Below are 23,963 nucleotides of genomic sequence, written 5' to 3'. Positions count from 1 at the left end.
TAGAAAGAAAACCAAAACTCTTGAATTTCACAATAAATGTTATCTTACGATCTAAAGACAAAGAAGAAGTGGTAACCACAAAAAAAATATAGTGCTTTTGTGACAATGAATTTACAAAAATATTGTTGTCAATTTCTTTTTATGCTGCTGTTACTCACTGGAATTATTTTCTGCTGACTTCTGGGTTCCTTTGTGTGTTTTTTTAAGTTTTCACGTGTTACAATTTTATGGACTTCTTCAGTAAAGTGGAAAGGGCAAGATGAAAGCCAGACCCAGTTCATGTAGGTGAGAGTAAGGCTGAAATTTACATAAGCAAGAAGATTGTCCTTAAGAGGACGTTGACCGATTGTGTGATAGTGTGGATTGCTTTTTCAGACAAAATATTTTCAAGAAAGCCTTCTGAAAACGCTTGTGACACAGTGGATACAAAAATGGATTGACACAGGAATTGAACCACTGAAGCCAAAATGCGAACTTGTACACAGCTGTTGAAGGAAACGGATTTGTGGGGTAAACTGAACGAATAATTGTCAACAGAGAATAGGGAGCCCAGCAAATGGCAAAAACACCTAAAAGAATGGCCAATGACCTGGCTAATTTCCTGGCTCTGAGTAGTTCAAGATGTTCTTTTTGGTGAAGAGCTAGGGAATCTGAGTGGGAGAGGAAGCCCTTGTTGGAAGCAGTTAGACTACTCATCCGGGTTCTTAAGGAAAACCAGAGTGTACTCTTTCTTCTTGGTCTCTCAGAATGAAGGGATGCTGCTGCTTCCTTCGGGTCAGAAAGAGATGTCCTTGAAAACAGTCCACACCTGAATGAGTGTCCCCAGCTACCAGAAGAGACAGGAGTGAGTCCACAATGGCTTTGGCACCTACTGAGATGACCACGCTTCCATAGGCTCCAGTAAATATACAGGTTGAAATAAGCTACTAACAAGACTGGGGCCAGGAATTCGAAGAATAACGTGATGGCGAGGACATACCATTCCTTTAAGAATCCAGGTTCACAATCTTGCTTCCCCTGCTTCCAAGCCTCTGAAACTAGAATTACTGGCCCATGTACTAAGAAGGCCAACACCCAGACGCCCACCATCAGAGCCACAATCTTCAAGATCCCAGTGTGCTGAGTTCTGTAAGATACCTAAAAGAAATCAAATAAATTATTTTCAATAAAATGAGCTTTTTTTTTTCTTTTCATGGCCACACCTGTGGCATTTAGAAGTTCCCAGCCTAGGAGTTGAGTCAGAGCTGCAGCTACAGGCCTATGCCACAGCCATGGTGACACAGGATCTGAGCTGCATCTTCAACAATGCTGAATCCTTAACCCGCTGAGCGAGGCCAGGGACCAAACCCCCATCCTCAGAGAGACAACATCAGGTTCTTAACCTACTGAGCCACCATGGGAACTCATAATAAGCATATGTTGATTACACAACAGTTTGGCCCTCAGCAGTTTCAAAGATGTGCAAGGCAGGGACATTAACGGGATCTCGGTAACATGATCTGGGCAGGGCAGAGGATTCGATTTTACTGAAACCAGTAGGCTTTCTTAGCCATTCAAGATTAAACCTCTGATGCTATAGAAAATGTCAAGGTCAATATCTAAAGTAAGAACTCGGAGTTCTCACTGTGGCCCAAAGGGATCAGTGGTGTCTTGGGAGCCCTGGATCGCAGGTTCAATCCCTGGCCTGGCACAGTGGGTTAAGGATCTGATCCGAGCCGTGACTGCGACTATCTGATCCCTGGCCCAGGAACTCCATATGCCATGGGATGACCAAAAAAGAAAAGAAGTAAATAAAATAAAGTAAGAACTCAATTTTTCCTAGTCCACAGATGCTAATCTGAATTGTTAACTGAAGCGGGGTGCACATTTTCACAGTGTTTTTACCCTGCCAGCTGGTGATGAGCAGCATTTTTTTTTTTAATGACTTGGAATGGTCGGTGTCAGAATGCATCACATGTTGCAAGGATATGTGTTGTTTGATGAAACTTTTGCTTTGGGAATATAGACATACATAAAGAGACGTGTATACTGAATTACAGTATAAAATGCATTTCTCATTGTAGTCACCGTCAAAAATGTTTGAAAGATACTGCCTTTTCTGAATCCAATATTAGAAAGAATCTACTCTTCGGTTTATGCTCAGACTTCAAGGTGGGGTCAAAAAGAGAAAGAAGAACTCTTACATAAACCCACAAGGTGATGCATGCAAAGAAAAAAGTTTAAACCGGATCTGGGGAGGTACTGCAGTGTTATTGAGCATGACATTTTTACAAACCTTTCCAGCCCGCAGAAGTGGTGCCAAGGCAGTGGTGACCAGCCACTTGTCTAGATGTGGCTGTGCCAAGGGCCACAGTCTTTTTTAGAAATGAAGAATGTTTTAAGTTCCCTTGGTCACAAGGACAGGCTTCTATAAGAGAAAATGAGATTCTATGAAAGAGAATTGCTTTCGGATCACAGGACCCTTGGCCTTTAATAGATCCTGAAATCTTGAAGAATATCTTCTGAAAGAAACCTAAAAGCCCAGCTACCCTTAACAAGGAATAAACATATGATCTAAGACTTTTTTTTTTTTTTTTTTTTTTTTTTTTTGGTCTTTTTGCCTTTTCTTGACCTGCTCTTGCAGCATATGGAGGTTCCCAGGCTAGGGGTCTAGGTCTAATAGGAGCTGTAGCTGCCGGCCTACGCCAGAGCCACAGCAATGCAGGATCCAAGCTGCATCTGCAACCCACACTACAGCTCACGGCAACTCCAGATCCTTAACCCACTGAGCGAGGCCAGGGACGGAACCCGAACCCTCATGGTTCCTAGTCGGATTCGTTAACCACTGCGCCACAGCGGGAACTCCTGATCCAAGATTTTTTTAAGGGGACCTGGAGCAGACAGCCTCTCTGAAACCCTTTTCGATCAGGAAGGTTACTTCCAGCCCAAATGTTCATGTTTGTCTGCTTTTCTCTCTCTAGGGAAAAGAAATTATTTACCCATGAAATTAGAACATACCTCCCTTTTTCCCCATCTCTCAAATAGTCTTTGTGAGTTTTTAAGTCTTGTTCTAAAGTGTTTTCTGATTTTTATTAAAACAGTATAACAATGCCAGCACTCTGTCTTTTATGGACTCTACATGCTAGGAAGGGCTCACCAATTGGCTAGAGATAAGAGGAGGTGGTTTTAAAAAGAGAGTTATTTTTAAAAACCACAGGGAAGTGGGATTTCCTCCTTCTTCTTCTTCTTTTTTTTTTTTTAAATTACTGATCTTTCTGAGGCTAAGCTAAAATGCATGTGCTTGCTGACCACAAGCTCCTCTGAACAATATGGGTTTTTTGCCTTCTTCTTCTCATACCACTAATTAATACATCTCTTGCATTAAATCTAATGATTATGAAGATGGTAACAATATCCAGATGGTCATAAAACTGCATTTAGTTTTTTAATTGCTCTGTTTGGCCTTTTTAATGACATCATGCAATATGGGAGAAAGTGGTCTCTTTTCTATTATGCATAAGGTCAAGCGGGATAGTGGACATCCAAGGGGATTGAGAAGATGATGCCCATTTCTTCATCTCTGGGTAGCATTTTTGACAGGTAGACAGTTTCAAGTGTTGCATAAATCCAGGCCTGTGCCTCCCTGATAATCATCAGTGGCCCAATTCTCACCCACTGCAGAGTTATGTCCATTATTCAGGATGTTGCCTTATTCCCTGCTTCCTTCCCCACCCCAGTAAGATATTGAAACATTCCATCAGTTGGTTTCTTTTGTGGGGCAAAGTGGCCCCTGCAACTTGCCAGTGTTAATAATGAGATGGGACCACAGGGCTTCTCTAAGTGCCATCTGCATTGAGCCTTCCATTCCCAAATTATTTCCCAAGCCCAGCCTGCCACCCTGCCCTCTCACATTGTCTCCCAGCAAACCATTGTCCCTGGCCCATCACCTGCTTGGATAATAAAGTTTTATTTGAGCAGGTGCAGTGGAGACCAGAGGACCCCCTATAGTAAAAGTTGACTGACCCCTGCCCTAGAGGGTACAGAACTTCTGACTCTTCCTGGACTGTTGTATGAAAGAAAAATTAACTTCTGTCTTGATTTCATCTCAGCATCTTGGTGTCTCTTGGTTACGGTAGTCCATCCTTGCCTTATCCAGTCCAGCCTCCCAATCCTGTCTGCCTCCACACAGCACAGCCTCTCAAGTCAGGGCTATCCCTGTCTTCTCAGTGCCTCCAGCATCACACTTGGTCCCCTTGTTTGTGGACGACCTGTCTCCACCTTACCTATCATACTCCCCCAAAATAAGGACTCTACTGATTCACTGCTGGATCTCCATCCTTAGCAAAGTTCTATCACACAATGGTTCCTTATAGATTTGGGTCCCTGTGACTCAGGCATGAAGGAAGTTTCTTATCTAAGTTGCGAGGATTTCGGATCACTCTCTCATATTTCTGTGGTCCCATCTTATCCCATGTCTTCTCCAACATCAACCGTATTCTCTCTTTTGTTCTATTGCTGGTAAATTAATTGATTAATTAATTATTATTTATTTATTTTTACTTTTTAGATCCATACCCACAGCATTTGGAAGTTCCCAGACTAGGGGTTGAATCGGAGCTACAGCTGCCAGCCTACACCACAGCTCACCGCAATGCCAGATCCTTAATTCACTGAGCAAGACCAGGGATTGAAGCTGTGTCTTCATGGATGCTAGTCAGATTTATTTCCACTGAGCTACACTGGGAATTCCTATTGCTGGTAAATTTAGCTTGCTTAAGAACTGCCACTGTTCTAGTTGACAGTTGGAATAGTTGTGGGGCTATTCCAAATCTTGGGTAAGTTCAGACTTGCTTGGCATGGGTTCTAAACTGGCACTGGTTAGTTTCTGGTTAGTCCCATTGTATGACCAATAGGTTCCCTGTACACTGTCTTTTCCACTGGTCATTCAAAATTAATTTTCTGATTTCATTCAGAAGTCAAGGAGTCTTTCTACTCACCTACAAGTCCCATCCTGAAGGAAACATTCAGGTGTCAAGTTGTCTAAGTAGTTGAATAGATAAAGCTACTGTGAGCCTCATGCATATCCAACCTACTACGAACTTGGTTTACCACTTCTCACAATTTGCCTTGGATTTTGTTTGACTTCTTCTCACTTTAGTGGTACGTAGGGGAGTGACTTAGCTGACTCACACACAGAAAATGTTCACTAAGGGCCAATGAGAACTTAGTGCCAGATAACAAAAGAGTAATCAGGCTCCTTTAAGGTTTGTCAATAAACAAGAGCTTTTGTTTGCTTGGAGACCAAAAATTTACTAGTATAAAATCTTCTAAGGAGGATAAATTAGTATTTTGACTTACAGCATTCGAGACTGACTGGTATCGATCAAAGCTGATGAGTACAATGTTATACACAGATGCTGTACACAAAAGATAGTCAATAATGAGCCAGAATGCACAGATGTTATCTTCTAACTTCCATTTGAACAGTGTGTGAGGGATGTACAAAGGAATGGAGATCACACCTGTAAAGGGAAAAATTGAGGGTAAAAAAAAAAGGATTGCACATATCAATGAATACGAAGAGAGAGAGGTACACAACACAATGATGTGTCTGAAAAGACCAAAAAGGGTTTGATTATAATTTAGAAATTCATGGTGGAATTCCTGTCATAGCTCGGCGGAAACAAATCTGACTAGCATCCATGAGGACACAGGTTCGATCCCTGGCCTCACTCAATGGCTTAAGGATCCGACATTGCCGTGAACTGTGGTATAGGTCACAGACGAGGTTCGGATCTGGCATTGCTGTGGCTGCAGCTCCAATTCGACCCCTAGCCTGGGAACCTCCATATGCTGAGGGTGTGGCCCTAAAAAAAAAAGACAAAAAAAAAAGAAATTCATGGTATTTCATCAACAAACTCAGGACTAATAGCCTATCTAGTCTTTAAATACCATTTTTTTAAAATAGCTGTTGCAAATATCATACATTCAATGGCTCCTTATTACTTTCCAAATTAAGTTCAGGTTCCAACCTGTATTTTCTTCCATACACAACACACATCATCTTTATGTTCATGATTCAACCCAAACAGGGTGGACCCCTCTTTCCCCAAACACATCCCACATTGTCACATCTCTTTGCCTTTGCCAACAGCATTCTTTCCTCCTAGAATAGCTTCCTCTTTCCTACTGAGAAGTCTATTTAATTCCCTCTCATTCTTCACTTAGTTCAAAAAATGACATCCTCCTTATCATCTTTCTTGGAACTTCCTGGGTCGAAATGACCCCTCTGTCACCTGCCTTCTCCTGGCTTCTCACTCATCTCGCCTTTCATGTAGAAATACATTCTACTTTATATCATTGTCATCTGTTAATGTGTTTCCCCAGAGGATTGGGACCATGTTGGAGGTCAATCTCTGTATTTTTCCCAACATCTAGAGTTGGCCAATGGCTCACTTATTTAACTCAAATAAATTAATAGCAGCTCATAGGTATTGTGCAGTTACCATGTGTCAGACATCGTGTTTTGTGCATTACATGTATCATCTCATTTAACCTTCATAGAAACTTTGTGAGGTAGGTTACATGCTGAGTTAGCACACAAAAAGCCTGAAGTTCAAAAAGGAGACAGAATTAGCCCAAGTAAGTGAAAAATCAGATTTGAAACCAGTGTGATTTCAGAACCCCTGACTTTAACCACTACCCTTCACTGAATGAACAAATACCAGAGTGATTCAGCTTAGAAGAAACTTCTTCATTGTGAAAAAAATCACTAAATGGCTCCCTTTCTCTTAGCTTTGTAGGGGCCTTCAATTGTATTGACATTTCAGACAGGTGATCTACTCACCCAGAAAATAATCTATTAAATGGAAGCTCAGTTGAAATCTTATTTCGTAGGGTACATTCATACTTTATGAAGGCACTTAGTAGGAATTCCTATTTTTCATATGAGAACAAAGTTAGCCTTTCATGAAAAACAATAAAGATAAAAGGAAGGGGAGATTGAAGGATACTCTGCATTCTGCCAAAACAAGATGATATGAGGATATAACAGTGTAGTTTCAGAACCTGTGAAAGGGGATGCAGAATTTAGTATTCTGTACCTAGATTTACATTCAAATATAAGAACAAGAAGAACACAGAGAAGAGTTGTGTGGTCTGTTCTTAAAAGTAGTTAAAATTGCCTGCTTGTTTTACATTTTAACTGCATGTGTGTATGTGTGTGTATTTTATATGTGTGTGCGTAATGATTCAGCGTTTTTGAACATTATACTCCATTATAGATCATTAAAAGATAATTGGTATAATTACCTAAACTTCCTTATGATGGCTTCCATCTCAGATGGGTGTGTGTGTGTGTGTGTGTGTGTGTGTGTGTGATCAAGTATCTCCAGAACAGAGACATTTATTACATTTTGACCCAGTCATGGCTGCAGTGTTCTCGACAGGAGTATTTTCCACATACATACCCATTTCCTCCCCACATGAGAAAGAAGAGTATGATGCCACCAAATCATTTGCATTACAGATGGCTTATCTGTTAAAGGGAAGAGTGTGAGTCAGTCTTTTTCACCTACTTTCTGAATTAGATAAAAGAGAAGGGTGTGTTCAAAACCTCAGGAACTACTTGAAATAGCAGTTAGTTGAAAACAGGCTCAAGTCTTTTCCTTTGGTTTTATTGAAACCCTGCTGACACCTTGCAGTCTTTGGGAAGGTTTAGTATAGATGTCATGCTCAGTTCCTCTGTCTCGTTGAGTGGTTATGTGGCTCCTTACAAAGGGGTTTCAGAAACCATGAAACTCCTGGGTGTTTCTACAAATTCCACTCTGGAATCGTGCTTCTGGGTCAGATGGACTTGATAAGTAAAACTAAGAGCCAGTTCCTCAAAAAGAGCAATAGGCCTTTGGCATGATAAATAGGGAGGTGGGAGGTGTTGAGGGAAAACAATTTTAGAAGAAGATGGTGAAGAAAAAGAGGGAGTGAAGGAGCCAGGGGGAGGAGAGAAGGAATCTTTTGCTACTCCCTCCACCCCTCGCTCACTCTGCTCCACCCTATCTGGCCTCAAATACACTATCCACACACACCCTCCGATCCTTGCAAAGATTTCCTGAGCATGAAATGCTTTTCCCTCAAAGGGCTCTTTCTGTTTACTCAAATGCATCTTCCTCAGTGAGCCCTACCCTGAAGTTTACACTGCAACCTCAGCCTCTAACACACTTCCTCCCTATGTTTTTCTCAGCAGCAATGATCACCCTCTAAAATGCTATGTAATTGTATTTACTTATTTATATTGTTTATTGTCTGTCTCCCTATCCCTGCTCCCAGGAAAAATAAAAGCACCATGAGGGCAAAGATTTTTTGTCTGTATTTTTACTGCTGTGTTCCCTAAAAGGGTGCCTGGTACAAAATAAATCATCGTTGGATGAATGAATGGATGAGGCTGAGAAACCCCAGTTTCCTGAAAAATTGCCACCAGTCTGGTATTACATATATATAATGATTTTTTTTCCATTATAGCTGGTTTACAGTATTCTGTCAATTTTCCACTGTACAGCATGGTGACCCAGTTACACATACATGCATACGTTCTTTTTTTTTTTTTTTCTGTCTTTTTGTCTTTTTAGGGCCATACCTGCAGCATGTGGAGGTTCCCAGGCTAGGGGTCTCATCAGAGCTACAGCTGCCGGCCTATGCCACAGTCACAGCAACACGGTATCCAAGCCACATCTGCGACCTACACCACAGCTCACGGCAACATCAGATCCTTAACCCACTGAGCGAGGCCAGGGATTGAACCTGAAACCTTATGGCTCCTAGTCGGATTCATTTCCACTGCACCATGACGGGAACTCCGTGTACACATTCTTTTTTCTCACATTATCATGCTCCATCATAAGTGACGAGACATAGTTTTCAGTGTGCCTCTCTTTTCTGAAGCCAGTTAAGAAACTGCATCTGGAGTTCCTGTCATGGCGCAGTGGTTAACGAATCCAACTAGGAACCATGAGGTTGAGGGTTCGGTCCCTGCCCTTGCTCAGGGGGTTAACAATCTGGCATTGCCGTGAGCTGTGGTGTAGGTTGCAGACACGGCTCGGATCCCGCGTTGCTGTGGCTCTGGCGTAGGCCGGTGGCTACAGCTCCGATTCTACCCCTAGCCTGGGAACCTCCATATGCCACAGGAGTGGCCCAAGAAATAGCAAAAAGACCAAAAAAAAAAAACAAAAGAAAGAAAAAGAAACTGCATCTTCCATGAGAAAATGACAGTCAGAAAGTGGAGGAGGTGGTTAAAAGCCCCAGTGAATTCTTTGGACCAGCAGAGGAGTGTGTGGATAACAGTGATAACACCGAGGGTGTTATGAACTAAATGTTTGTGTTTCCCCCCACACACAAAAAAAATTCATATGTTGAAGCCCAAACCACCAGGGTGATAAGGCCTATAAGGAAGTAACTTAAATTAGGTCTTAAGGGTAGAGCCCTAATCCACAGGATTAGTGTCCTTATAAAAAGAAACACCAGAGAGCCTGCTTGCTTGCCTTCTCCAGGCCATGCGAGGATTAAGCAAGAAGGCAGCCATCAACAAACCAGGAAGAGCGCCCTCACCAGGAGCCCAAATCAGCCAGCATCTTGATCTGGGATTTCTCAGCCTCCAGAGCTGTGAGAAAGTAAATTGCTGTTAAGTCACCCAGGCTGTGGTTATTTTGTTGGAGGGGATCCCAGCTGACGAACACAGAGGGCAAGAGAAGCGAGCGTAACACAGGGGTCAAGATACAAGGATGAAGATGCTTAATTCTACTCTGCTTTCCTTTATGGCACTTCACAGATAACACATTGTTTTTTACAAACTGAAAGTTTGTGGCAACCCTGCTCAGAGAAAGTCTACGGGCGCCGTTTTGTCCAACAGCATTTCCTTACTTTGTGTCTATGTGTCACGTTTTGCTAATTCTCACAATATTTTTTTTTTTTTTTGTCTTTTTTTTGTTGTTGTTGCTATTTTTGGCCGTCCTGCGCATGTGGAGTTCCAGCTAGGGTCGAATCGGAGCTGTAGCCACTGGCCTACGCCAGAGCCGCAGCAACGTGGATCCGAGCCGCGTCTGCACCTACACCACAGCTCACAGCACGCCGGATCGTTAACCACTGAGCAGGCAGGACGACCTCACTCATGGTTCCTAGTCGGATTCGTTAACCACTGCGCCATGACGGGAACTCCATCACAATATTTTTAACTCTGTTATTGTTATATGTGTTATGGTGATCTGAGATCTTTGATGTTACGATTGTAATTATTTTGGAGCTTCATGAACTGTGCCCATATTAGATGGTGAATTTAATCAATAAATGTTGTGTGTGTTCAGACTGCTCCACCAACCTGCCATTTCCCTTTCTCTCTCCTTTCCTGAGACACAATATTGAAATTAAGCTGGTTAATAACCCTAAAATGGAGTTCCCTAGTGGTCTAGTTAGGATTCAGAGCTCGCTACTGAGGCTCAGGTTCAATCCCTGATCTGGGAACTAAGATCTCATAGCAAGCAGCTGCACACTGTGGCAAAAATAAATTAATTAATTAATTAATTAAATAAAATAAAATGACCTGTAAATATTCAAGCCGAAAGGAAGACTTCAGTTGGTGTGGCAAATTTCACTACTGTCTTATTTTAAGAAATTGCCACAGCCACCTCAACCTTCAGCATTCACCACGTTGATCAGTTAGTGGCCATCACCATCAAGGCAAGACCTTCTATGAGCAAAAACATTATGACTCACTCAGATGATCATTAGCATTTTTTAAGCAATAGAGTATTTTTAAATTAAGGTATGCACATTGTTTTTTTAGACATACTGTTATTGCACACTTAATAGACTACAAATCCAACTTTTATATGCACCGGAAAAACAAAAAATTCTTCTGGGAGTTCCCAATGTGGCTCAGCAAGTTAAGAACCAAACATGGTGTCCATGAGGATAGAGGTTTGATCCCTGGCCTCACTCAGTGGGTTAAGGATCTGATGTTGCCGCAAGCTGTAGCATAGGCTGGCAGCTGCAGGTCTGATTCAACCCTTAGCCTAGGGACTTCCATATGCCATGGGTGTAGCCCTAAGAAAAGGAAAAAAAAAAAAATTCTTCTCTTTTTTTGACTGTCACTGCTGTTCTTCCAGTGCCTGGGACTGAACTGAATCCATGACCTCTGAGCTATGCCTGTACTAAAGACAAACTTTGCCATCCTGAAAATGTGGTCCAGACTGTCAGCAGCCATAAACTTTTGCCCATGAAGATCCTTTCTGGAGCATCCACCACACGGTCATAGAGGCCATAAGTGCCCACACAAATGTAGTTATGAAAAAGGTACCCATAGAAGGAAACATTGGGCATGTGATGCCAATTTTATAGACATCAATGTAGATATAAATAGTATTTTTTCAAAATAGTGTACAGATAAGATATATTTATATCAGTGTAGCTGCTACTGGAATTTTTCCTCAGTAAGTCTTTGCTTGTCAATACTAAATTAGGCCTGGAAAAATGCTCAGGTGCCACAAATTTAAATTCTTTTCAGGAGCCCAGTTCAGAAACCTGTGAGAAGAGGATATTCGCCCAGAAATCCAAGCACATGTGATGCTCTCATCAGCACTTGCATCGCCACATGGTTCCTGGAGCTCTAGGTCTCATGACCCCAAATATTAAGAAACAGCTACTTGGAGTTCCCGCTGTGGCTCAGCAGAAATGAACCCGAATATCATCCATGAGGATGTGAATTCAATGCCTGGCCCCACTCAGTGGGTTAAGGATCTGGCATTGCCACAAACTGTGGTGTAGGTCACAGATGCAGCTCAGTTCTGGCATTGCTGTGTCTGTGGCGTAGGCCAGCAGCTACAGCTCTGATTCAACCCCTAGCCTGGGAACCTCCATATGCTGTGGGTGCAGCCCTAAAAGAAAAGAAAAGAGAAAAGAAAAGAAAGAACGAGCGACACAAAGTCTCTTCCACATTCTGTCCTGGCCCCCACCATTGCCATGAGCTTCTACAGGCCCAGAACTGAAAGGCACACTCCATGTATGGCAAAGGAGGAAGAACAGCAGTGACAGAAAACTCAAATCTTGTTACAAAATGCTCTCAAAGACTGTCCTATTGTGGTGAATATTGCATAAGATAAGTGGACCTCTGGATGGAACTGGCAGGGGCAGAGGAAATGTGGAGGATGAGACTGGCAGATTAAGAGAAACTCTGGCCTGTCCTGGCACTCTCATCATGAGCAAAGTCATATCTTTTCCTATCCATCTGCGGAGGGAGGGGGACCACCAGGATTGCTAAATCATCACATCTGCCAGGACATTGCTCAAAGACGAACCACACCTTTGTGGTGTTGTGCTCAGGCTCACAATGGCAGGACTGCCATGATGCTGACATTGGGCCATTCACAGAGGCACTCTGTTCTCATCTAGAACCATCTTTGTTCCAAAGCTTCAGGCCTCAATCTTTCTACCCCATCCCTCCTTACTACCAGGTATTTAGGGCCTCACTCCCTTTCAGGGAGTCAGAATACATAATCAACTTTAAGTGCTGAGTGTCATCTAAAAGTTGTACAGTTCTGTGAAGAAGGAGGAAAGGGATACCTATGTTTACAATAGAATATTCTCTGTTCATATAAATATAGTCATGTATTTATCCGTGTTTATGTGAACACAGAGAACCCTGTGGAAGGATCTACATCGAATTGTTACTGTTGGCTACCTGGAGGGCAGACTTGAGAGAAATGAGATTGTTGCCTTTTTTAATACTTGTATATTGGTTAGCCACTTTTTTCTGTGACCCTGTCATTTCTATACCAGGATTCCTAAGTCAATCTCTCTAGCTAGAAGTTTCCTCCAAAACTTGTGTCAGTGCAATAGCAGGAGCATTGGCTGCTTTCCCAAATGCTCCCTATTTCAGTGAATAGCGCCATATCTTCTTGTCCCCAGAACTCGGTCTTTAATGCAGCTTTCTCTTTCTGCTGCCTGACACCACCTTGCAGCTCTGCCTCCCGAACTTCTTTCCTGGCCTCGCCCTCTCTCAGAGCCACGCCACTCGTCTCTGCCTGGATCACTGCAGGATTCCTTCTGAAACCAAGCTGCCTCCTGCTCCAGCTTCTCCTACTTACTACACCTCTTCCAATGCCCCTAAGGTAAAGCTTTGACCCATCCAATCACTCACTTAAATCTCACACTGCCTGATGCATTAACTCCAATTCAGACCTCACTGTATCGATTTCAACTACTCCAGCTGCACCCTCTACTGTTTCCATGCAGCCCCTTTCACACTAGCCAGCCTGGAGCTCATGCTTACAAAAAGTGTGCACCATGATGTCCTACCAGCATATCTTTGTAGTTTCTTGGGACACTCTCTCCTCTCCACCTCTCCCTAGGGGAAATTCTATCCATCTTTTAAAGTTTATTTCAGAGGTCCCTACCCATTAATCATATGTTTTCTCCCTGAGTGCTCATAGCCCTTGGTAAGTCTTCCTTTGTGGGTTCTCACATCACTGTTCTGTTATAGTCATTTCTGAACTTCTATTATCTACTCTACCATATTGAAATCTTAATGGAAAAAAAAAGAGATTAATCTGGTCTTTTTGGTATCTCCTCATTATCTAATCATACTTGGTACCTAACAGTACTTACACATGGTAGGTACTGTACTAGTATTTGTGACCTTGACACTTACCTACAGAGAAATCAAGAGAGTGAGGGGACTAACACTTGGTGAGCAGCCACTGTGTTCCAGGCAATAAACTAAGCATGAGTTTTGTTTCATTTTAAGATGAATGCAAGAGTTTATGTAGTTATAGACAATGGCGAATCAAATTATACTAGAAACTCCTCAATAACAATATCATCAGTTGACATTTATGCATATTTACTTATTATAATAAGCATTGCTGAGAAATGATCATCAGGCAGTAAAAAATTATAAAGGGCATGTTTTCAAAGAAAGACTGATTTCTACGATCTCTTACAATTATATAACACTATGACATCATGTCATATGCAAGGTAGTTTAGTGTCAGGTGTATTTTACAACATTCTATACCATATCATAAAGTAATATTATTAGCTATACTATTTAGTTGACCTGAATATCCTATTTTATGATTTTTATGATCACCAATGTATACATTATTTCCTATTACTCTATCACTGTGATATTAAAGAAATTATGCTTACTTAAAAAGGAATACTTGTAAACTTAAACATACAAGGAAAATAGCTCTAGAAACAAATAACTCTTAGACTAAAACACTACTAGACTGGAGTTGCCACTGTGGCTCAGAGGAAACAAATCTGACTAGCATCCATGAGGACCCAGGTTCGATCCATGGCCTCACTCAGTGGCTTAAGGATCCGGCATTGCTGCGGGCTCTGATGTCTCAGACACAGCTCAGATCCTGTGTTGCTGTGGCTGTCGTGTAGGCCAGCGGCTACAGCTCCAATTCAACCCCTAGCCTGGGAACCTCCATATGCTGCGGGCATGGCCCTAAAAAGACCAACTATATATATATATATATAGATAGATAGATAGATAGATAGATAGATAGATATAGATAGATAAATGTATCTTTATTCCATATAAAGGAAATAAGCTGTTTTCAGATAAAATTATCCTACAAATCTGATTTATATACATATATATATAAAATAGTCCTATATAGTGCCATATAGCCTCCGTGAACTTCAATCCTTAAACTTTTTGTTTTTCATAATCTCCAATTTCATATTGCCCCTTAAAATAACAAAAGCATATTTTAAGGTTTTAGAAATAAATTATAATTGAAAATATGATCTTAAATAAAGAAATGTAACTTACCAACAAAGAAGTCAGAAATAGCCAAGTTAAGGAGAAAATAATTACTTCGATGTCTAAGGTTTTTGTCCACCACAAAAGCTAAAATGACCACAGCATTTCCTAGCATTATAACAAGAGCTAGCAAGCTCATTAAAAATGCTAAAGCAATGCGAGTGTTTAATGGCAAAGTATTTGTATTTGTATCATTAATAGCTGACATTACATCAGATAATGTAGCTCAATGCTAAGCCAGCAAGACAACTCTGACCGTGTGTTCCCCACTCGAATACTAAAATATATAGTCTCCTACTCAGAACAACATTTTTTATAATCTAATGCTGATCTCATAGAACTTCCTGATTCTTGATAAAGCAAACCTGTGGTAACAGTTTCCCTTTAACTGACTCTGAAAAAGTATTTCCGAAAGAGTGAAATGTTTTATCTTAAACATTTTAATGTAATTCATCCATCTCCCATTAAAAGAGCAATATTATATAATGTATATGAAACATAATTGATACACTATATAGGTAAGGAACTGGGCTCAAATAATATGATATAGATTCAGTTAAATATTCCCTTCTGACCAAAATGGGAAATCAGGGGCTAAATTCACCATCCCATCTGAAACAACCAAATAACTGGACAAAATATATGACACCATGGTTTTCGAGGCATTGGACATCAGGCAATGAAGGACAGTGATCCCTGAGAGAAGGGGAGAAAATGAGGTGAGCCCTGCAGTTGCCCCAGTTTACTGTCTTGAGAGAGATCCAGGGCACAGAGCAGAGAGAGGCCTCCAGGGGTGAGGCCCGCAGATTCCCTGAGATGGGGAAGTTGAGCTGAGATTCAGGGAGTATAGGACAGAATTCTGTGCTGCAGAGCTGCAAAGGGGTCTCCTCAAGTATTCACCAAGATACTGACCAGCACAGTATGTGGGGAAATGTTCTCAGACAGGAAGAAGAACCACTTGAAAAGATTAGAAGGAGCAGTACCCAGCGGTCACATGGAGCCAGATACAGAATTTGTTCCCACCTGCCAGGCTGACAAAACTTATAATTCATGGGGCATTAAGGTAATGTATTCAGAAAGGTCTTACCTCAGTAGTCAGAAATAAGTTAGCCCTATACTGAATACTGCTTAAATCCTACCTCACAAATCTTAAAAGGGAGATCTGAAAGGGTCAGACTGGTTCCAAATAACTTAACAGGCTCTCGGAACACAGTTGAAGAATATTTGTAGAACTTAAAAATATCCAGTCCCCAGCAAGGTAAAATTTATAATGTCTGGAATCCAATGAAAAATTATCAGCCATGCCAAGAAGCAGCCAAATATGACCCATAATGCAGAGAAAAATCAATCAATTTAAACCACCCATAACTGACATAGATATTAGAATTAATGTATAAGGACATTAAAGCAGTCATTATAGCTGTGTTTTTAAAGCAGATCTGTAAAGACGTAAAAGATATTCTTTAAAGACCAAAATCAAACTTCTAGAAATGAAAACTAAAACGTCTGAACTAAAAATATATTAGAAAGGATTAATAACAAATCAGAAATTGTGAAAGAGAAGATTAGTGAACTTGAACATATAACAATATAAACTACCCAAAATGAAACACAGAGATAAAAGAAAATATTTTTTAAAAATTTAGCAGAGCTTCACTAAGCTGTAGGACAACTTCAAGTGACCTAATACATGCCTACAGAAGTCCCTGCAGGAAAGGAGAACGGAGGGAATAGGAGGAAAATGTTGCAGAAATAATGGCCAGAAACTTTCAAAATTTGATGAAAACTATAAACCAAGAAATTCATTGAACTCCAAACCCAAAACACATGAAGAAAACTACACAAAGCACATCAAATCAAACTGCTCAAAACCAGTGTTAAAAAAAAAAAAAAAAAAAAAAAAAAAAAAAAAAAACCTTGGGGCAAGGATTTAAAAGATCTGAATATTCTTAATTATCTCACAATTCTGTCACTGACACAGTTCTCTACTTCTCCCACAATTCTCCTTCTCTCCCACTTTCTCTTATCTCCTATAATACATCATTTCTCCCATAATACCCTGTTTCTCCCATAACTCCTTGTTGTATGCACAATTCCATGTTTCTTTTCTCATGGGAAGTTCCCCTTTCCCATGAGTCCTTGTCTTTCCTACAATTCCTTTTCCCTCCCACAACACCCTATTTCTCTCAAAATTTCTTCTTTCCCACAATTTTCCCATTCCCACCCACAAGTATGTGTTCTTCCTTGGCTCTCACAAATCTCTCTTCAGCAATTGTGTTTTCCGCCACATTCCTTCTTTCCTATAACTCTGTTTCTCCCACATCCTCTATCCTCTTCCCAATACCTTTTGTCTCACAACTATCTTGTGCATTTCTCCATTCTCCCCCATGATCCCTCTCTTCACCTATGCTCTGGCTCTCCAATATAATCTTTCCTCCCACAATTCCTCATCTGTCCCACAATTCCTTTTTAACTCCCATAATCCATCTTTCCCACAAGTCCCCATATCTCCCTCAATACTCCACTCTGCCCCACAATTCCCTTCTCTCACAATTCCCCATCTTTCCCACGCCCCCCTCCATAATTATCTTTTTCTCTCACAACCCCTTGTCTTTCCCACATTTCCTCACTTCTCCCACAATTTTCCATACCCTCCCACAATTTTGCACTTCTCCCATAATTCTGCACTTCTCCCACAATTCTGTCTTTCCCACAGTTGCCTCTCTGTCCATTAATTCACCATTCTCTCCCACAATTCCCCTTCTATCCCACAATTCTGTCTCTCCCAAATCTCTTGTCTTTCCCATAATGCTCTTTTCTCCCACAATTCCTCCCCAAAATAAATAAAATAAATAAAAAAGATATGGATGACAACAAATTTCTCATGAGAAACAATATAAGCAAGAATATACTAGTCCAGCATTGTCCAAGTGCTGAAAGGAAAAAAACCACCAACCTATAATTCTGTACCTAATAAAAATATATTTCAAAAACAGAGAGAGGTTTTGCCATAACATTGTAAATCAACTATGATAGAAAAAATAAAAATCTGAAAAAAAAAAAAAAAAAAGGCAGTTGTTCCTGTTGTAGTGCAATGGGACCAAAGGTGTTTCTGCAGCAAGGACACGGGTTTGATCCCCAGCCCTACAGCTGGTAAGGAGTCAGTGTTGCTGCAGCTATGGTGTAGGTTCAGATTCGATCCCTGGCCTGGGAACTCCATATGCCATGAGGCAGTCAATAAATAAATAAGTAAATTGCCAAGTATATAAAAACTGATATGATGATCCAAGAGGGACAATTGGGATACTTGGATCACTGAGAGAGGAAAATAATTTAGTATAACTTGGTGGGCCCATATTCCTGAGAATGAAAAGCCAGAAATTTTATGCAGAGTATATTGGGTATGCTCTATGGCATACCCAATCCAAAGTCTGCCTAGCTACTCATAGGACCTTATTCCAACGGGGTCAACATGATTGGGTCCCGGGTTCATTTCTTAATTGTAAGAAGGTAAGGGAGTTCCTGTTGTCGCATAGTGGGTTAAGAACCCGACTAGTGGAGTTCTCATTGTGGCTCAGTGGTTAACTAACCCAACTAGTATCCTTGAGGATGTGAGTTTAATCCCTGGCCTCACTCAGTGGGTCAGGGATCTGGCATTGCCATGAGCTGTGATGTAGGTTTGCAGACACAGCTTGGATCCCACGTTGCTGTGGCTGCGGCATAGGCTGGCAATTGTAGCTTTGATTTGATCCCTAGCCTGAAAACCTCCATATGCCGCGAGTGTGGCCCTAAAAAGCCAAAAACTAAAAATAAGAAAGAATCTGACTAGTACCAATGAGGACGTGGGTTCCATCCCTGGCTTTGCTCAGTGCGTTAAGGATTCAGCATTGATGCAAGCTGCAGTGTAGGTCACAGATGAGGCTTGGATCTGGCATTGCTGTGGCTGTGGCACAGGCCAGCTGCTGCAGCTCTGATTCAACCCCTAGCCTGGGAACTTACATGTGCTGCATACCATAGGCTGTAGGGCCCTAAAAAGAAAAAGGAAAAAAAAAAAAGTAGTACTCAATAGCAGGTCTGGAGGATCAAACAACTTTTGGCTGCTTGGGGAAAAAAAAAAGAGAGAGAGAGAGAACCTTAGTTTCAGAGCTGGGCTAGGAATAATTGAGGAAAAGGAATTCATTTTGCTGAGGAAAGATATTCTGAAAGAAGAAGAAAAGATTTCTGGAACAAATGGGGAACCACAAAGGCATTTTTCCTCCAAGAGGAAAGATAAGGATGACAACTGGATGGTAACACAACACTAGGAAAATGGGCTTTGCAAGCAGAACTATCATCAAGATAAACCCAGACTCAATGATAGCAGTGAACTTGCACATCAGCACAATTGGGTCCTTTGGTATCTTATGTCAAATGGAGTCTGAGCTATCCGCGCCAGAAATTCTCAGGGCATGGGAGACGTATGGGCTACGCCATCTGTGGAAATTTGTAATTGGAGAGCACAACCTCTTGAGGGGCTCCTTAACAGATTTAGTGACCAAGCTTTAGTGCTAACCATTCCTTTCCTGTAACATTACTCACAGTATTATATAAACTTTAAATAGGACTAGAGCTTTCCCCATGGAGAAGTGATAAACCCAGTTATGAGTCACATCTCACTGAGAACCACTATCTCTCAAACCATGTAAAGGAATTTGATTGTGTTTTCAAGGGGTTTGGAGTCCTGAAATAACAGAGATATGATCTCTAGCCTAAACTCCCTTGAAAAAAGATATGTAATTATGTCTGATTTATATTGTACTATATATCCATGATACTACTATATGGTATAATACAGAAATCATAGGTAAATTTAATGTTGTAGAAGCTAATATAGTTTGTGACATTACTGAGGTGATCGATCAAATGTATTGGGAGATTGGGCATTCCTGCTGTGGCAAAGCAGGCTAAGGATCCAGCATTGTCTCTGTGGTGGGGCCGGTCCAATCCTCATCCTGGCACTGTGGGTTAAGGATCGGCATTGCCACGGGTGTGGCATAGGGTACAGCTGTGGCATTCAATCCCTTGCCCAGGAACTTTCATATGCCACAGGTGTGGCCAAAAAAGAAACCCCACCCCCTATTGTGAGATTAAATTAAAACCTCCTCTTGATATTAACCCTATGGAGAAGTAGCCTTAAAAATGTTTAGACTTGATGAATGATAATTAGTAAAATCTTTCTCACCAAATAGATGTATATACACTAAAGTACAGATAACTATAAGTCAGGGAGACAAAAGTATTATAAAGTTAGTCCAAAATTTGAGAAAGTATGTGCTATTCTGTTCTAATATTATTGGATTCTTCATATCTCCATTTAAATCCATACCACCACCTTGTTAATTACTACAGATGTTTGCAATTTGGTGAATTTTGATTGTGATTATATGATGCTTTAAGGCAAGTAATTGCTGTTAAACCAAGAGTTATCCTTAAATCTAAAAAGGCCTTGCTCAGAGGTCAGGGAGCAGCACTGTGCTGCAAGGGATGATTCCAGAACACCTGGAATTGATCAGAGCAAGACAGGAAATGTGCTGATTAATAGTGTTGCTTTGTAACCATGGGTCTGAGGAGTTTCTGGCCAATCTGTTCTAGCTTTCGGCATTGTTTATTTATAACAATGAGGCTGATGATTTGCACCCAGTCTCCGTGAGATCTCAGAGAGCTGTGCTGCTGGGACTCCAAAAACTATACCTGTATGACCAGCAAGGTATAAGAAACTCTGGCTGAGAATCCAATTCTGGCTTCCTGGTTTCAAGGAGTTCCCTGCAGCTGGTCCCACCCTAGAGAGGAATCACGTATCTGTGGCCCTTTCAGAGGGAAGACATCTGGAGCTCAGGCCTGATTTCTCCAGATCCTTCGGGTGTATGTAAAGTAGCCTCAGGCTGTTATATGTGCATCTTTCCTCTCTGCTGGTGCTATTTGGGTTCCTTTCCTGCAGTAAACCACAGATTTGCAAGCATTATCATTTTGGTTTCTGTGAGTTTTCCTTAGTGATCAAACCCTGTCTGTCACCATCAGCAAAGTTAGATTCCAGATAGATACTGCAGGAAATTACAGCTATAATTTCTCTCATCTCCTCCTCACTTCCCCACCTCCATCACACACACACACACACACACACACACACACACACACACACTTCTAGGATCAGAGCTCATGTGTCATACACACACACACACACACACACACACACACACACACACACTTCTAGGATCAGAGCTCATGTGTCTCATCCAGAAGAAAGCAGACAGCCTGACGACATACAGTGGAAACTTGAGTCTGTCAAAAATTGCAAGATACAGGAAGATACTAGGACTTGTTGCAATGTTTTGAAATGCTAACAGACTTTAAAATATCCCCTGTTCAGAAAACCTGATTCTTCAATCTTTGTTTAAAGTAGCTGAGGGTTGGAGGTGAGGTTTTCATATCTATGTGTGGATTTGTACGTAGCAGTGTCGTTAGCTGCTTACTGTCCTCATTATTTGGGTTTCTCAGGCCTTCCCTCTCCACTCCCTAAAGAGTATCACTACCTAGGCTCTCTCCCATGGCTCAGTGGGTTGAGAATCTGGCGTAGATATTGCGGCAGCTTAGGTTGCTGCTGTGGCTCGGGTTCAGTCCCTGGCCTGGGAACTACAACATGCTGCAAGTGCAGCCAAAAAAAAAAAAAAAAAAAAATGAGCATCACTATCTAAAGTTATAATGCTTTGGGAGTTCTTATCATGGCTCAGGAGAAACGAATCTGACTAGTATCCATGAGGACACAAGTTCAATCCCTGGCCTCGCCTGGGGGTTAAGGATCCAGCATTAGCTTGAGCTGTGGTGTAGGTTGTAGATGCGGCTCAGATCTGGCATTGCTGTGGCTGTGGTGTAGGCCGGCAGCTACAGTTCTGATTCAACCCCCAGCCTGAGAACCTCCATATGCCATGGGTGCAGCCCTAAAAAAAAAAAAAGAAAAGAAAAGAAAGAAACGTAAAATAAATAAATAAATAAAATAAAGCTATAATGCTTTGATCTCCAAACCAGGGGTAGGCTTGAGTCTGAAAGAAGCTTTCTCTCAGAACCAAGAGGCTCTGCTGAGCATTTGTTTTTAGATTTTCATTTGCTTCTGGATCTTTGCTGCTGCTCTAAGCAGATGGTTTTTTACTGTCCACCTGCCATTTCCTATTTAATGAATAGATTAGAAATGGGGTTTCCTCTTTGGTAAGGATAAGTTTCAACTCCTCTGTCTTACTGTTCTCCTTTCCTCTGAGTAACACAGAATCAGGCAGGTTTGCCTAGCTGGGATTGATCTGATAGTAGTGAGATGCCTTGTCCTGATGATCCTTACTGGGTTTCCACTGAAGAATCATAATTAAGATAATTGACAGAATTGTTGGCTTAGAAAGAGTTGGGATACAATATTTTTTTAAAAAAGAAGAAAGACATGTGTTTTCCATTTGAACATGCTAAACAGTGATTTTAAGTTTCTGGTGAACTTTAGAAACTTAAAAGCACTGTTTAGCATGTTCAAGATGCTAAAGGCAAGGTGGGGAAGAGAAAGCTCTTCTCTGTATGGGTATTTCAAACTCTGTTAGATAGTAGCCTTTGGAAAATCCCGTTTGGTCTTGCTTTCTCACCTATCTGCCTCTTCAGGGTTATCTTGTGGCACAAGTGATAGCATTAAAAGCCAGATCCTTAACCCACTGAGCGAGGCCAGGGATCGAATCCGAATCCTCATGGATGCTAGTCGGGTTCATTAACCACTGAGCCATGATGGGAACTCCTCCAAAAGCTTTACCCTTTTAATTCTTCCTGCTTCCTGCTTCCTGCTGCCAGCGCTGAGCTGTCTTCTATGCCCTTCTGACATGTCTACTCTTTGGTCTCTGTGTTCTTTGTTACTTGGGTGCAATAGCAACGTCTCTGTGCATTCCATCTTTCTTTCAAGTTGTATAGAGTTCTTTACTTTTTTCTCGGTGGGCATAGGGGGTGGGGGAGTCAGCACAATTATATTTTAATGTATAAAATGTGACCTGGATATAAAATGAAAATAAATATTAAATGGAAAAAAAAAAAGAAGATACTAGGACTTAATCTTTTCTGTGGGGGAATCCCAGGAAATAGAGGGGCAAGGGCTTTGGAAAGAAATGTGGGTGATCAAAGAAGGAAGATATTGAGGATGAGCCAGAAGCAAAATGAGAAGTCTGAGAGAGCATTCCCTTGGGGCACTGCTGAAGGCTTATGTGCTCGCTCCTTGTGAGCCCAAGAAGGCAGAGTCACAAGACCAATGGCATAATACCCAATCCACTCTCCATCCACAGCACTAGCCAGATTCTACTGAAGGTTTACAAGGAAGAGCTATGTAAACCTGCATCAGGGATCAGTGTGTATGCAGAAACAACAAAAAAGAAGAGCCCAGAGCAAAGAAGGAGCCGCAGACAAGTTGACAGGTGTCTTGGTGTGTGTTATCCTAGAAGCAGATCCTCAGACAAGGATCTATACAAGCATTTTTTTGAAAGATGACTCCAAGAGTATTGGGAGAAGAGTGGGGAAAGGATGAAAGCAAGGAAGGGTGCACTGAGGTTACACTTTGGCTAATGAAATCTTAATCCCACTGGGACACTCTAGAAGCCAGGGCAGAACGTGCGTCTCAGAGTTATTCCCTTGTAGTTGTAAGGGAGCCATAAGTCACTGGCTAAAGATTGCTAGGGTTTGTGGGTGGTATTAATTCTTCAGTATTTCCAGCCTAAGGTGCATATGCAGAGCAGTATCAGGCCACCAAAGAAAGCCTTCAGCAAAGAAATGCAGACGCTGGCAGGTGGGAGCTAAACAGGTATGAGCTATGTCAATGAGGACAAAGGAGATAACAGGCTGGGTGCCAACAACATTAGTTGTAATCCCCAGGGCTTTTCTACAGCAAAGAGTATTAAAAACCATCTTCCCAATGTCTACCTTTCTTAAATGGCAGCTAAGGACTCAATTGTAGATTAGAAGGGCTGGGGTCCTCCTCACTGGTTACATTGGGGCCTCCCATGTAGGGTTTTTGAATTTGGGTGCTATGTCCAGCTGTATACTGAATAATTCAGATTCATATCCTGGAACTGAGCCACTCAGGAAGCACATGAATACCCTTCTATATCAGATG

The 23,963-nt window shown here is 41.5% G+C and overlaps 1 protein-coding gene across 2 annotated transcripts; it reads right to left on the bottom strand.

Moving 5' to 3' along the window:
- On the bottom strand, window positions 273-16,616 carry HRH4 (histamine receptor H4). Of its 2 annotated transcripts, NM_214122.1 has the most exon segments (3): window positions 273-1,137; window positions 5,338-5,501; window positions 14,813-15,074. In NM_214122.1, coding segments are annotated over 3 exon segments (1,173 nt in total). In that variant the 5' UTR covers window positions 15,012-15,074; the 3' UTR covers window positions 273-327.

The sequence above is a fragment of the Sus scrofa genome, chromosome 6 (assembly GCF_000003025.6).
Source record: "Sus scrofa isolate TJ Tabasco breed Duroc chromosome 6, Sscrofa11.1, whole genome shotgun sequence".
NCBI lineage: Eukaryota > Metazoa > Chordata > Mammalia > Artiodactyla > Suidae > Sus > Sus scrofa.
This window is presented reverse-complemented; position numbering and strand designations above follow the sequence as displayed.

Bases quoted from the DNA above. Each gene is read 5' to 3' on its own strand.
- HRH4 (XM_021093540.1), bottom strand. From the start codon at position 15,011: ATGTCAGCTATTAATGATACAAATACAAATACTTTGCCATTAAACACT. The intron at 1,138-14,812 runs GTAAGTTACATT...GATTTCTTTTAG, and splicing joins TATTTCTGACTTCTTTGTTG to GTATCTTACAGAACTCAGCA.